This window comes from Staurois parvus, unplaced genomic scaffold (assembly GCF_062004578.1).
Source record: "Staurois parvus isolate SC_StPar_1 unplaced genomic scaffold, SC_StPar_1.0 ptg000727l, whole genome shotgun sequence".
In the NCBI taxonomy this organism is placed as follows: domain Eukaryota; kingdom Metazoa; phylum Chordata; class Amphibia; order Anura; family Ranidae; genus Staurois; species Staurois parvus.
In genome coordinates, this window is record NW_028318523.1 from 1,941,245 (window position 1) to 1,955,796 (window position 14,552).

Here is a 14,552-nt window from a genome sequence, read left to right on the forward strand (position 1 = left end):
GAATTCTGATTGCACTGTAACTTCACCGGCTGCATATCTGTTTTGGGGTCAGAGGGTGACCATGACTAGCATGTTCAGAAGGAGATCTGCAATGACAGCCCTATATTGGTCTCATGTCAGCTTTACAAAAGATTGGGTATTGTTAATAAAAAAAAAAAAAAAAAAATGTCCGCTCAAGGATTTCATTATAAAAAAAACACTCTACGTGTGCAAATAAAGCAAACATTATAAAAACTGCTCATTTCTGCTCACTAGACTTGAAGGAAAGGCCCCTGTCACAGACAGAAGTTCAGAGACGATAACTATCTTTTGAGCAGTAAAGTTAAATTGCCCAGAAAAGATGACGAGAACATACATCGTCCTTGAAATGGGACCACTTTGCAGAAGCACAATTTATCTTCCTGTTCAGTAGACAAGAAAAGAAAATTGCAAGCTTTGGCTCTCATCCTTGCTGTCCGGATTGTTCGAGGCTGTACATAGAATACAATTACACAGGACAGAAGGTAAAGAGATGCAGAAAACACTTGCAGGCTGGATTACCAACACTTGGACAATAGTGGAGGAATCTCTCGAATACAGCAACCAATCAGATCCCTGGATCAGTCTGCAATGACTTGCGTCATCCTCAGCACACAGAATCCCTCGAGTCACCAGCAGGCCTTTTGGGTTTGTGACAAGACAAAGCTTGATTCAAATCTCTATAAGCGGTTTACATCAATTTTAAACCTGTAACTTCCTTCATATACAGTGGGGCAAAAAAGTATTTAGTCAGCCACCAATTGTGCAAGTTCTCCCACTTAAAAAGATGAGAGAGGCCTGTAATTGGCATCATAGGTAGACCTCAACTACGAGAGACAAAATGAGAAAAAAAATCCAGACAATCACATTGGCTGATTTGGAGAGAATTTATTTGCAAATTATGGTGGAACATAAGTATTTGGTCAATATCAAAAGTTCATCTCAATACTTTGTTATATATCCTTTGTTGGCAATGACAGAGGTCAAACGTTTCCTGTAAGTCTTCACAAGGTTGGCACACACTGTTGCTGGTATGTTGGCCCATCCTCCATGCAGATCTCCTCTAGAACAGTGATGTTTTGGGTCTGTCGCTGGGCAACACGTACTTTCAACTCCCTCCAAAGGTTTTCTATGGGGTTGAGATCTGGAGACTGGCTAGGCCACTCCAGGACCTTGAAATGCTTCTTACGAAGCCACTCCATCGTTGCCCGGGCGGTATGTTTGGGATCATTGTCATGTTGGAAGACCCAGCCATGTTTCATCTTCAATGCCCTTGCTGATGGAAGGAGGTTTGCACTCAAAATCTCACGGTACATGGCCCCATTCATTCTGTCCTGTACATGGATCAGTCGTCCTGCGAGGACTCCATCAATAGAAGTGTCCACAGTACAGAAGCAGTGGCATGTACACCTGAAGAAGGACCCTCTTCTGCAAGGAAAAAGATGGAAGACGCAGGACCCAATGCATTACCTGACCTCAGAGTTAGGTGACTATTTTAAGCATTTAGTTTAGGATTTTTTAAAAAAAATATTATTATTATACAGGATTTATATAACGCCCACAGTTTGCTTTACAATATAAAGAGACAATACAGCAACAATACAAATCCAAAATGAGGGTTAGGGCCCTGATCCTGGGAGCTTACAATCTAATGAGTGTAAGCTCCACGAGCAGGGCCCTCACATTCCTTCTGTACTGAAATGTATTGTAATTGTACTGTCTCCCTTATAATGTAAAGTGCTGCGCAAACTTGACGCTATATAAATCCTGTATAATAATAATAATCTAATGGGGAGGGGCTGGTGGAACAAGGTCATAACCGATGGATGAAGGTATGGGAGAAAAATATACGATTTGGTTATTTACTGCAGGCAGGATAAACTTCCCTGAAGAGATGAGTTTTCAGGGGACGTCTAAACGTGGACAGAGTAGGAGATAGCCAGATTGGGGCAGAGAGTTCCAGAGGATAGGAGAGGCTCAGGAGAAGTCCTGGAGATGAGCATGGGAAAAGGAGACAAGGGAGCTGGATAGCAGGAGGTCTTGGGCGAGGATGAATTGGGTGATATTTGGAGACAAGATTGGTGGTGTAGCTCAGGACAGAGTTGTAAATGGCTTTGAATGTTATTGTGAATGTTTTGAAGTTTATTAATTGGGCAATGGGAAGTCAGTGGAAGGACTGGAAGAGACGGGTGGCAGATACTGAATGGTTGGTAAGGCAGATGAGTCTGGCAGCAGCATTCATGATAAACTGAGAAGGGACAGGCTGCGAGGAGGTAGGCCTATGAGGAGGGAGTTATAATAGTCAAGTCCAGAGAAATGTTCTTTGAGAGGGTGCATGTGATCAGCACAGGGCCAATGAACACTGTCCACACAGAGGGTCAGGGGTTATGCAGAAGTAATAAGGCAATCATAGGGGAATAAAAAACTCCTCCTACAAGCTTTACCCAGTGCTCTGCTGGACACTGATAGAAGTCACAAGACTGCTCTAACTAACTGCTGATGAGAAAAGGTATTTAGCAGTTTATATTTACTAAAATAAATGCATTTCCATGTTGTGTGTACTGTGGGAGACCAGATATAGTGAGTGCAGGGTCCAGGGAGACCTGATATAGTGAATGCAGGGTCCAGGGAGACCAGATATAGTGAATGCAGGGTCCTGGAAGACCGGATATAGTGAATCCAGGATCCGGGGAGACTGCATATAGTGAGTGCAGGGTCCAGGGAGACCTGATATAGTGAATGCAGGGTCCAGGGAGACCAGATATAGTGAATGCAGGGTCCTGGAAGACCGGATATAGTGAATCCAGGATCCGGGGAGACCGCATATAGTGAATGCAGGGTCCGGAGAGACCGGATATAGTGAATGCAGGGTCCTGGGAGACCGGATATAGTGAATGCAGGGTCCGGGGAGACCAGATATAGTGAATGCAGGGTCCGGGGAGACCAGATATAGTGAATGCAGGGTCCGGGGGAGACCAGATATAGTGGATGCAGGGTCCTGGGAGACCAGATATAGTGAATTAAGGGTCCTGGGAGACCAGATATAGTGAATGCAGGGTCCGGGGAGACCAGATATAATGAATGCAGGGTCCTGGGAGACCAGATATAGTGGATGCAGGGTCCTGGGAGACCAGATATAGTGAATTAAGGGTCCTGGGAGACCAGATATAGTGAATGCAGGGTCCGGGGAGACCAGATATAATGAATGCAGGGTCCTGGGAGACCAGAAATAGTGAATGCAGGGTCCTGGGAGACCAGATATAGAGAATGCAGGGTCCAGGGAGACCAGATATAGTGAATGCAGGGTCCTGGGAGACCAGATATAGAGAATGCAGGGTCCAGGGAGACCAGATATAGTGAATGCAGGGTCCTGGGAGACCAGATATAGTGAATGCAGGGTCCTGGGAGACCAGATATAGTGAATGTAGGGTCTTGGAGACCAGATATAGTGAATGCAGGGTTCGGGGAGACCAGATATAGTGAATGCAGGGTCCGGGGAGACCAGATATAGTGAGTGCAGGGTCCTGGGAGACCAGATATAGTGAATGCAGGGTCCGGGGAGACCAGATATAATGAATGCAGGGTCCGGGGTTTAGTAACACTTTAAGGTGCCGAAGGTTGTGTGCCTAGAGGTTCCAATGATGGAAATCCAGCCCTGGAATCAAGCAAGCTGCTATGCATAATGACCAACAGCTCCACTTTGACTTTCATAAACCAACCTCACCTGTCTAGTACAAAACAATGAATAAATCTGAAATAGAATGTAGCCGGAACTTCAAAATACTCCACTCACACGGCGCGGAAACATAGCAATCAAAAACAGTCCGTCTCTTTACCTCTTTCGCCAGCTTATGCCCCTGCTCGCTGGTAATGGGTTTTTCCTTCACATCATTTAGTTTTGCTAGAGTCTTGGGATCATCTCGGAGGTCGATCTGCAAAACATTCAAATAAAATTAAATTTTTTTTGGTCTCTTTTTCATATTCAGGAACAAGAAAAAAGCAAACAGAAGAAGGAGAATGCGGTATCACAGACTGATGGTGCAGACTATGCCCTTGTGCCCTCTTTGGAGAATCGCTTTTAATAAGACATTTAATGAGAACCAAAACACAGAACACTTTCCGTCACGGTCAGATAAAATGAGCTGACCCAGATACCTTTACTGCAACTGAAACACTGCAACGAACACTTTGAAACTGGATGTTTATAGTGCGGTTGTGTTACAGAGGCCTTTTTATTGTAAGAACCGGCAGATTCTGAGCTGGTTAAGGCAAAGCATCGGGCTGATGGAATCATTGAACCCTTTTGCTGCCAGATATGTTTTTGCATTTTTTTGCACACACGTTTAATAAATCATTTTAGGCCTGAAGATTAGTTAAACCCCCAAAGGTTATATATTTTCTGAAAGCACAGACCCTGGAGAATAAAATAGCGGTAGTTTACGTTTTTTTATGTTACATAATATTTGGGCAATGTTGTGCAAGGCAATTAACTACTTGCCCTCCAGAGGATTTACCCCCCCTCCCCTCCTTCACCAGGCCATTTTTTGTGATATTATTATTATACGGTATTTATATAGCGCCAAAGGGTATGCTCAGCGCTGTACATTATAGTGGGGGACATAACATGAGACAAGACAGTAACAATACAATACACGAGGGGTTCGAGGGCCCTGCTCTTTCGAGCTTACAATCTAGGAGGGAGGGGAAGGTGGTACAGGAGGAGATGGCTGTGGGGAATGGAGTGGTGGGAGGAGTGGAGGAGGTTAGTTGTTAGGTGAGGTCGGGTGTTAGGTGAGGTTGGGGTAGTCTTCCCTGAAGAGGAGGGTTTTCAGGGTGCGCCTGAAGGTGAGGAGGGTAGGTGACAGTCTGATGGATTGGGGTAGGGAGTTCCAGAGGATGGGGGAAGTCCCATGATATGGCGCTGTGTTACTTTAACTGACAGTTGCGCGGTCATACAACGATGCACCCAAATTAAATTTATGTCATTTTCTTCCCAGAAATAGAGATTTCTTTTGGTGGTATTTGATCACCTGTGCCTTTTTTATTTTTTGTGCTATAAACAAAAAAAAACTGACAATTTTGTAAAAAAAAAACAATATTTTTGACTTTTTGCTATAAAACATATCCAGTAAAAAAATTTTAATTTCTTCATAAATTTAGGCCAAAATGAATTCTGCGACATGTCTTTGCTAAAAAAAAATCCCAATACATGTAAATGAATTGGTTTACATGAAAGTTATAGCGGTTACAAATGGCGGTATATACGTATACTGGAATTTGTATTTTTATATTTTTCCTACTAGTAATGGCGTCGATCAGCAACTTATAGTGGGACTACAGCGAGCATTCTGACACTGGGGGGAACCAATTAACTGCCACTGACATCCCCAGTGACACTAATACAGTGATCAGTGCTAATAAAAAGCACTGACACTGGGCAGGAAGGGGTTAACATCTGGGGTGATCAAAGGGTTAGCTGTGTGCTGTGTTCTGTTTTACATGTGCTGTGTTTGTTTTACTAGGGAAACATGCTGCTGTGTATTTCTCTGCTGTGCAGAGAAATACACAGCAGCATGTCCTTGCTGACAGGAGAGAGACCTGTGTTGTTTACACACAGGTCTCGACCCTGTCAGTTTTTCTCGGCGATCGCCAGGTGCCAGTGGGGCAAATGTGGATGCATTTATTATTTATTTATTTTTGGAAAAGGTGGACTTAACCTTTAATGCATCGCTAATGTTGCAGTGGCAGGGACAGGCACAGACACAGCATGGCTCCTACTGACAGCCACTAATCTTAAAACAAGGTGTGTATCCTAAAGTGTTACTAAACCCACAACAGTAAAAACAGTCTGTATATGCAGTAAAGCATGCTTGTTATACTCACTGTGGAGCCTAAGGGGTTAATCATCCACATTGTGTAAAAATACTATTTGATCCTGACTTCTCTGATCCTCCCCTTCTTCCAGTGCCTCCCTCTTATCCCCTGATAAGACATACCATGTGCAGTCACTCTGCACATGCTCAGTTTGGTGTGTACTGTTAAGAGAGATTTTTTTTTTCTTGGGAGAGTGCATGTGATCAGCACAGGGCCAATCAGCACTGTCCAGACAGAGGTCATGGTTTTTGCATCTCTCTACAACAGAAAGAAAACTCCTCCTGCAAACTTTACCATGTGCTCTGCTGGACACTGACAGATGTCACAAGACTGCTATATACTGCTGATGAGAAAAGGTATTTAGCAGTTTACATTTACTAAAATAATTGCATTTCCATGTTGTGTGTACTGTGGGAGACCAGATATAGCGACTGCAGGGTCCGGGGAGACCAGATATAGTGAATGCAGGGTCCGGGGAGACCAGATATAGTGAATGCAGGGTCTGGGGATACCAGATATAGTGAATGCAGGGTCCGGGGAGACCGGATATAGTGAGTGCAGGGTCCGGGGAGAGCGGATATAGTGAATGCAGGGTCCGGGGAGACCAGATATAGTGAATGCAGGGTCCGGGGATACCAGATATAGTGAATGCCGGGTCCGGGGAGACCAGATATAGTGAATGCAGGGTCCTGGGAGACCAGATATAGTGAATGCAGGGTCCGAGGATACCAGATATAGTGAATGCAGGGTCCGGGGATACCAGATATAGTGAATGCAGGGTCCGGGGAGACCAGACATAGTGAATGCAGGGTCCGGGGAGACCAGATATAGTGAGTGCAGGGTCCGGGGAGACCGGATATAGTGAATGCAGGGTCCTGGGAGACCGGATATAGTGAATGCAGGGTCCTGGGAGACCGGATACAGTGAATGCAGGGTCCGGGGAGACCGGATACAGTGAATGCAGGGTCCGGGGAGACCGGATATAGTGAATCCAGGGTCCAGGGAGACCAGATATAGTGAGTGCAGGGTCCTGGGTTTAGTATCACTTTGACAAATTGTTCTAGGCGTTTGGTTAGGGAAGTTGATTTGATCTGCATATTATCAGATCTTCAACCTTCCAAAATGGAATTTTCTAACGGGTTAAAAAGCTCTGTCATTAGAAAGTACAGAAAAGTTTTGGAGTTCCCATTTCAACACTCTACCTGGGTTCCCACTAGCAGGAAAGGTACGTTCGGTGCATATTCCTTTAACTCCGGAACCCATTCTTCCTTCACGTTCTGGAAGGAGGCCGGATTCACCACAGAGAAGCAGATGAGGAAAACGTCTGTCATGGGATAAGATAACGGCCTCAGCCGATCGTAATCTTCCTGGAAGAAGAAGAAGTCATGATTAATAGTCAGCTGAAACATGGAGATTACATCACTGTGATGGTGTCATAGAAAGTTGAACACATTTCTATGCACATCGCCCAGAAGTTCAGCTAAGCACAAGCAACAAAAGGGAGCTCCTTGAACATGTTCCTGCCAGTCACCAAGTGCTCCCGGGACTGGGAATAATAGAAATCTTACAGAACTGTATAGTAAAAGATGAAGAAAAAAAACACTAATGAATGCAGCTATGTATTCATTAACCCCCTCCAGTGCTGCCACAGTGTCCCTTTAGCTGGGTCCTTATGCCCCAAGGAAAGGATGGGCTGCTCCATCCCATGACTACTCTGGTTAGCTTTTACAGTAGTCACATAGTCAGGAGCCCATTCCCCCCGGGCTCCCAATGATTGCTAGAGTCCAGGAGCTGTCTGACAGCTCAGCCCAGAAACCTCAGCCGTCCATGGACGCATATGTATGGTGTGTGGGCCCCCCTCATTGCTGCAACAGAAAATATAAAATTTTCCAACGAGCCTGTTCAACAGAAGTCAATTATTGGATTAAAGTGGTTCTAAAGGCTCAAGGTTCATGCATTCTATGAAGGTAAAAAATCTTCTGTGTGCAGCTACCCCCCCCCCCGCCCCCAGACCCCCTAACACTTACCTGAGCCGCATCCCAATCCAGCGATGTCCACAAGAGTCTCGGTTCTCCGGGGATTCTCACTCCTGTTTGGCTGAGGCATTGGCTCCCACTGCTGTCAATCGCAGCCAGTTACCCAGTCAGGAGAGGGAGGAGGGGCTTGGGAGCACTTCTGCTCGAGTGCCCCCATAGCAAGCTGCTTGCTTTGGGGGCATCCAACAGGAGGGAGGGGCCTGGAGCGCTAGAGAAGAGGAGGATCAGGGCTGCTCTGTGCAAAACCACTGCACACAGCAGGTAAGTATGACATGTTTGTTATTAAAAAAAAAAACAAGAATTTAGTATCACTTTAACTTCTGATATGGAGGAGCAGCCATATATGGATCAAAATTCAGCTGGTCTCTGCTGAACCGGCTCAATTTCAATCCATCTATGGCTGCCTTTACACCACTAGGATATTGGTCCTACTCAAAAAAGGTACTAGATAAAGAAATGGAAAGAAGAAATAAAGAGCAGGATAGTGGTCCTCACCTAGATGGTTGCAGCACCGATTCCAGCTGCATCCGTCCCCCGCCATCTCCAAGACCGAGAACTGAGCGATGAAACACCACTGATTGCTCAGTTCTTGGTCTTCAGCCTGCAGGGGATATCTTCTGATTTTTTTTTTATTATCAAAGGAAAACTGACCCAAAATAGTAAAAAAAAAGCAATTTTTTAAATTTACTTGTATATTTTTTGCTACTACCATAACCAACCACCATAGAACAACCCAAAATAATTTCTCCTGCTCCAGATAATCGCAGCGATACCACATATGTGTATGTCAGTTGTTGTTTGTACCCATAGTACGGCCCAGAAACAATAGTGCGCATTTTGTTTTTGTTTTTTTGGTTTTTTTTTATTCTGCCACTAACTGGCACTGATACTAATTAAATTTTTTTTTTTTTTTTAAATCCTGAAGAAAAAAAAATAAAAATACTGACCCTGACCCTTGACTATGACCCAAACACTAACCCTGGCACTGACCTGGATTAAACCTTGTTCTAGGTAGTTTTATATTTTTTTATTTTTATTTATTTATTTTTACAAACACTTTTTTTTCTCTCTGAAAGGACAGAGAGAAATACAATGTATCTCTCTCCTCCATTCAGAGAAAACAAAGGGGGCGGGCTTCACAGTGACTGATCACTGTGATATCCAGTCAGAGGCTTTCACAGCAATTATATGACACGGAATCAAGAGTTCCAGGTCCCAATGATTAGAATGAGACCCAGGGCTGTCACTGACACCCCAGTCTTTGTGCTTGGAGCGAGCCGTGCCATACATTATGTATGGCTCTAATCGCACTGCACCCGCACCAAAAAGTTGCAGGACCCTTTTTTTGCATTTGCACTAGAATCAGATCGCATGAGTATTCACACCTATGCGATCCGATTCTGCACATCGCACCGCATTTTGTGGACTGCTTTCGGGGTGTTGTTAAATTAGCATACACACCCGCAGCGATTCGGATGAACGGGGTGCGATTCTGATGCGGTGCGGAATTCGCACAGAAAACGCTGCAAATTCTGCACCACATCAGTGTGAACCAGGGCTGAAGCTCAGTAAGCTCTGATATGACTCCGTACTACTAGCAGCGCACTCAGAGAATGACAAAAGTGAGGCTTCCACCTGTTAGCTTGGTGTCTCATCACACAGCGGAAGCAATAGAATGTTACATCACGTCTGCTTTCAACATGAAACATGTTGCCACTTTCACACCTACAAATCATGTAATGTTTTCATTTTTTTTGTTCAACCCCTGTATAGGTCTTATATAAACTAATTGCTAAAGCAGTGAGAAAACAGGTTTGCACTAATATAATCCAAAAAATTGTAATACCATCCACAATACTAAATGTATAAATGATTCATAGTGTCCAAAATATTGTGAAACATAAATATGAGTAATATGTGTCAAATAAAGTCCAAACACCAGTGACAAATGATCCTTTTCTGTTTTGTGTCTTTAAATAATTTCCAACTCAAAATTCCAGTGTTCAAATGATTTCATCGTGACAAAATCCATCACCAAATAAATTAAATGAACTCACCAGAGCTATGTGCTGATTAAATTATACAGTCAGGTCCATAAATATTAGGACATCGACACAATTCTAACATTTTTGGCTCTATACACCACCACAATGGATTTGAAATGAAACAAACAAGATGTGCTTTAACTGCAGACTGTCAGCTTTAATTTCAGGGTATTTACATCCAAATCAGGTGAACGGTGTAGGAATTACAACAGTTTGCATATGTGCCTCCCACTTGTTAAGGGACCAAAAGTAATGGGCCAATTGGCTTCTCAGCTGTTCCATGGCCAGGTGTGTGTTATTCCCTCATTATCCCAATTACAATGAGCAGATAAAAGGTCCAGAGTTTATTGATGATGTGACTGCTGACAAAAGCAGCAGGATGAATTCTGAAGTGTTCCGGGCAATATTATCTGCTCATATTCTTTGTAATGTACAGCGCTGAGCGAACTATTGGCGCTTTATAAATACTGTATAATAATAATAATAATAATATTCAGCCAAATGCTTCACAACTCATTGGACGCCGCTTCACAGTGCAGATGGACAATGACCCAAAGCATACTGCAAAAGCAACCAAAGAGTTTTTTAAGGGAAAGAAGTGGAATGTTATGCAATGGCCAAGTCAATCACCTGACCTGAATCCGATTGAGCATGCATTTCACTTGCTGAAGACAAAACTGAAGGGAAAATGCCCCAAGAACAAGCAGGAACTGAAGACAGTTGCAGTAGAGGCCTGGCAGAGCATCACCAGGGATGAAACCCAGCATCTGGTGATGTCTATGCGTTCCAGACTTCAGCCTGTAATTGACTGCAAAGGATTTGCAACCAAGTATTAAAAAGTGAAAGTTTGATTTATGATTACTCTGTCCCATTACTTTTGGTCCCTTAACAAGTGGGAGGCACATATGCAAACTGTTGTAATTCCTACACCGTTCACCTGATTTGGATGTAAATACCCTGAAATTAAAGCTGACAGTCTGCAGTTAAAGCACATCTTGTTCGTTTCATTTCAAATCCATTGTGGTGGTGTATAGAGCCAAAAATGTTAGAATTGTGTCGATGTCCCAATATTTATGGACCTGTCTGTATATATCTATATATATCTATATCCCATTCACACTTTTGTTAGCATTTGTTAACTTTCTGAACGCACGGCAACTCACGCTTTACTGTGTGTTTCAAAAATGCGTGACAATGCACATTGCGCTTGTGTTACCATTCGTTCTCATCTACGCATTTCTGGACGCACAGAACGATCCATCAGAGTTGGAAAGGAATGCTTTTTATCAGTAAAGTCACTGGGAAGTGGTACAGCTAAATCACCGGGAAGTCGCAGCCACTTTTATGTCATGCTAATGTGAACCAAGGCTTAATATAATACAAGTCATAGCAGTAAAAATACAAACGCATCTTTTGTAGTTAGACAATATTTGCTTATCCCAGAATTCATCTTTCATCTCATTAGACGGTGAATTGGCGTTATCACCTCTGTTGTACAGGGAGAAGGAAAGGACCCAACAAGTAGCGGAGTGATTGCTGTGATTGTCAGAGGTCGTGTATGGAAGTATTGCTACAAATCCTTTGGCAGGTAAAACAATAAACATTTTGAGGGTTATTTACTAAAGTGGGAAAGTGAAAAAACTGGTGCAAATCTGCTTAGAAACCAATCGGCCTTTAGTTGGCATCTGGTGCAACTGTGCATGGTAAACAATCAGCTTCAGGGAGTAAATCTCCCTGTTTGTGTATTTAGCCCTGTATTTAGGTGTGGATTTGGTGTTCCAAGTTTTCCATAGATCTGGCATGAAATCCGTGCTCTAGGGGTATGCTTGGATTTGACAATCCTTTGTTCGTTTCATTTCAAATCCATTGTGGTGGTGTATAGAGCCAAAAATGTTAGAATTGTGTCGATGTCCCAATATTTATGGTCCTGACTGTAAACCAGCATTAGCGCTTTCTGCTCTGGGAGCAATACTCTGCAGGAAAATCATCAGCAATATGGTCTGGGAGCAATACTCTGCAGGAGGGTACTCAGCGAATATGGGATATCACTTTGTGGTCACCGCCTCTTCATTAATCATAGCAGTACTTGGGAATCAAGAGAAGAAAGCTCATGGTGTAGTATCATTAAAACACTTTTATTTAGAACAAACTAAATCATTGCACTCACAAACAAGGTGTCCCAGCCGACACCAGCAAAAACAGCGTGATCCGCTCCGTGAGGACGTCTGGCGACGAAACGCGTAGGGCGGAGTCTGTGGGTGTGACGTGACGACGTTCCCGAGACTGTCGGTGTCTGTGTATGCCGGAGCAGGCTGGGTTCGTCTTTTATACTGAACACGCTGTTTTTGCTGGTGTCAGCTGGGACACCTTGTTTGTGAGTGCAATGATATAGTTTGTTTTCAATTAAAGTGTTTTAATATACTGCACCATGAGCTTTCTTCTCTTGATTCCCGAGTACTGCTATGATTAATGAAGAGGCGGTGACCACAAAGTGATATCCCATATTCGCTGAGTACCCTCCTGCAGAGTATTGCTCCCAGACCATATTGCTGATGATTTTCCTGCAGAGTATTGCTCCCAGAGCAGAAAGCGCTAATGCTGCTTTATAATTTAATCAGCACATAGCTCTAGTGAGTTCATTTAATTTATTTGGTGATGGATTTTGTCACGGTGAAATCATTTGAACACTGGAATTTTGAGTTGGAAATTATTTAAAGACACAAAACAGAAAAGGATCTTTTGTCACTGGTGTTTGGACTTTATTTGACACATATTACTCATATTTATGTTTCACAATATTCTGGACACTATGAATCATTTATACATTTAGTATTGTGGATGGTATTACAATTTTTTGGATTATATAAACGCAAACCTGTTTTCTCACTGTTATATGCACCGTTTTTGGTTAGGTTCTGCAGCTATATATTTTATTTATTATTTTTTTTTAATTTTTGGCGCTATTCATAATATTTTGAAATTAATTGCTAAAGCAGTCTGGCCATGTGGTGTGCTTACTCTATATATTAAAACTATTGTAAAAACAGAACTGTAAACCTGCCGGCAGCAAAATCAGCTCTCATGTGCAGGGCTTTTTTTTCTCAGAGAATAGGTGTAGAAACTCCCTGATTCTGAGTCGCCCATTGTCACCGCCCCCCTTCCTCTGAGCACCGTCCCTTGGATCCGCCCCCTACCCACCTCGCAGTACCGCCCCTTTAAGAGAATACAGAACCAAGTATCATTTTGTGGTGCTAAATCATTTGTATGGAATTTGTTAATGACAACAAGAAAAGAAGTAAATGATATTCCCCTGCAGCCAGCAACAATAGATCCCCCCAGCAACAATAGATCTCCCGCACAACAATAGACCCCTCACACAGTAACAATGGATCACCCACAACAAAATACGGCCCAAGGAATAAAAGACCCCCCCAACAGCAACAACAGATCTCCCAGCAGCCAGTATCAATAGACCCTGTAGTAGCTAGCAACCTCAATAGATCCCCACCAGCAACAATAGACCCTCACACAAAATCATCCTCACCAGTGACAATAGATCCCCCCCAGCAACAATAGGCCCCTCACACTGTAACAATGGACCACCAACAACAAAATACTACCCCAGGAACAACAAACCCCCCCAACAGCAACAACAGATCTCCCAGAAGCCAGTAACAATAGGCATTCTAACAGCCAGCAACCTCAATAGATCCACACCAGAAACAATAGACCCTCACATAAAATCATTTCCACCAGTGACAATAGATCCCCCCAGCAACAATAGGCTCCTCACACAGTAACAATGGACCACCAACAACAAAATACCATCCCAGGAACAATAAACCCCCCCAACAGCAACAACAGATCTCCCAGCAGCCAGTATCAATAGGCCTTCTAACAGCCAGCAACCTCAATAGATCCCCACCAGCAACAATAGACCCTCGCATAAACTTCCCCACCAGTGACAATAGATCCCCCAGCAACAATAGGCCCCTCACACAGTAACAATGGACCAACAACAACAAAATACCACCCCAGGAACAATAAACTCCCCAACAGCAACAACAGATCTCCCAGCAGCCAGTATCAATAGGCCTTCTAACAGCCAGTAACCTCAATAGATCCCCACCAGCAGCAATAGACCCTCACACAAAAACATACCGACCAGTGACAATAGATCCCCCAGCAGCCAGCATCAACAGACTCTCCAGCACACATCACCCCCCTTGCCATTACATACACTCAGTGCTGGAGGTGCCAGAACTGCGTTCCCCCCCAGCGTTCCTGCCCTGCTTATATATAATTAGGCTATATCTGGATTTTTGTTGCCTGGTTTTCAGCAGTTCCTATTATTATTTTGCAATAATTCTAAACACTACCCAATTTATCGCGGTTTGCAGCACCTATAATAAACTCACACATCTTCAAGTCACAGGTAGGCTTTTGGGGTTACTGTAGGCTCATCACCAATATAAAATAACACAAGACTGATTCCTGGCAAGGGAAGTGCTGGGCAAAAAGTATTTTTAACCACAGCAAAAGAAGTATAAAATATAGGAAAAAAGGAAAGACACAATAG

General features: G+C 43.5%; 1 protein-coding gene across 1 annotated transcript in view; it reads right to left on the reverse strand.

Moving 5' to 3' along the window:
* Nucleotides 1-14,552, reverse strand: part of RHOQ (ras homolog family member Q) — a 78,170-nt gene that overhangs the window by 13,814 nt on the left and 49,804 nt on the right. The window contains exons 3-4 of the mRNA XM_089653918.1: nucleotides 7,095-7,259; nucleotides 3,855-3,950 (exon numbers count right to left, since the gene is read on the reverse strand). Coding sequence (XP_089510044.1) covers nucleotides 3,855-3,950; nucleotides 7,095-7,259 — 261 coding nt within the window. The remainder of the gene's footprint in view (nucleotides 1-3,854; nucleotides 3,951-7,094; nucleotides 7,260-14,552) is intronic.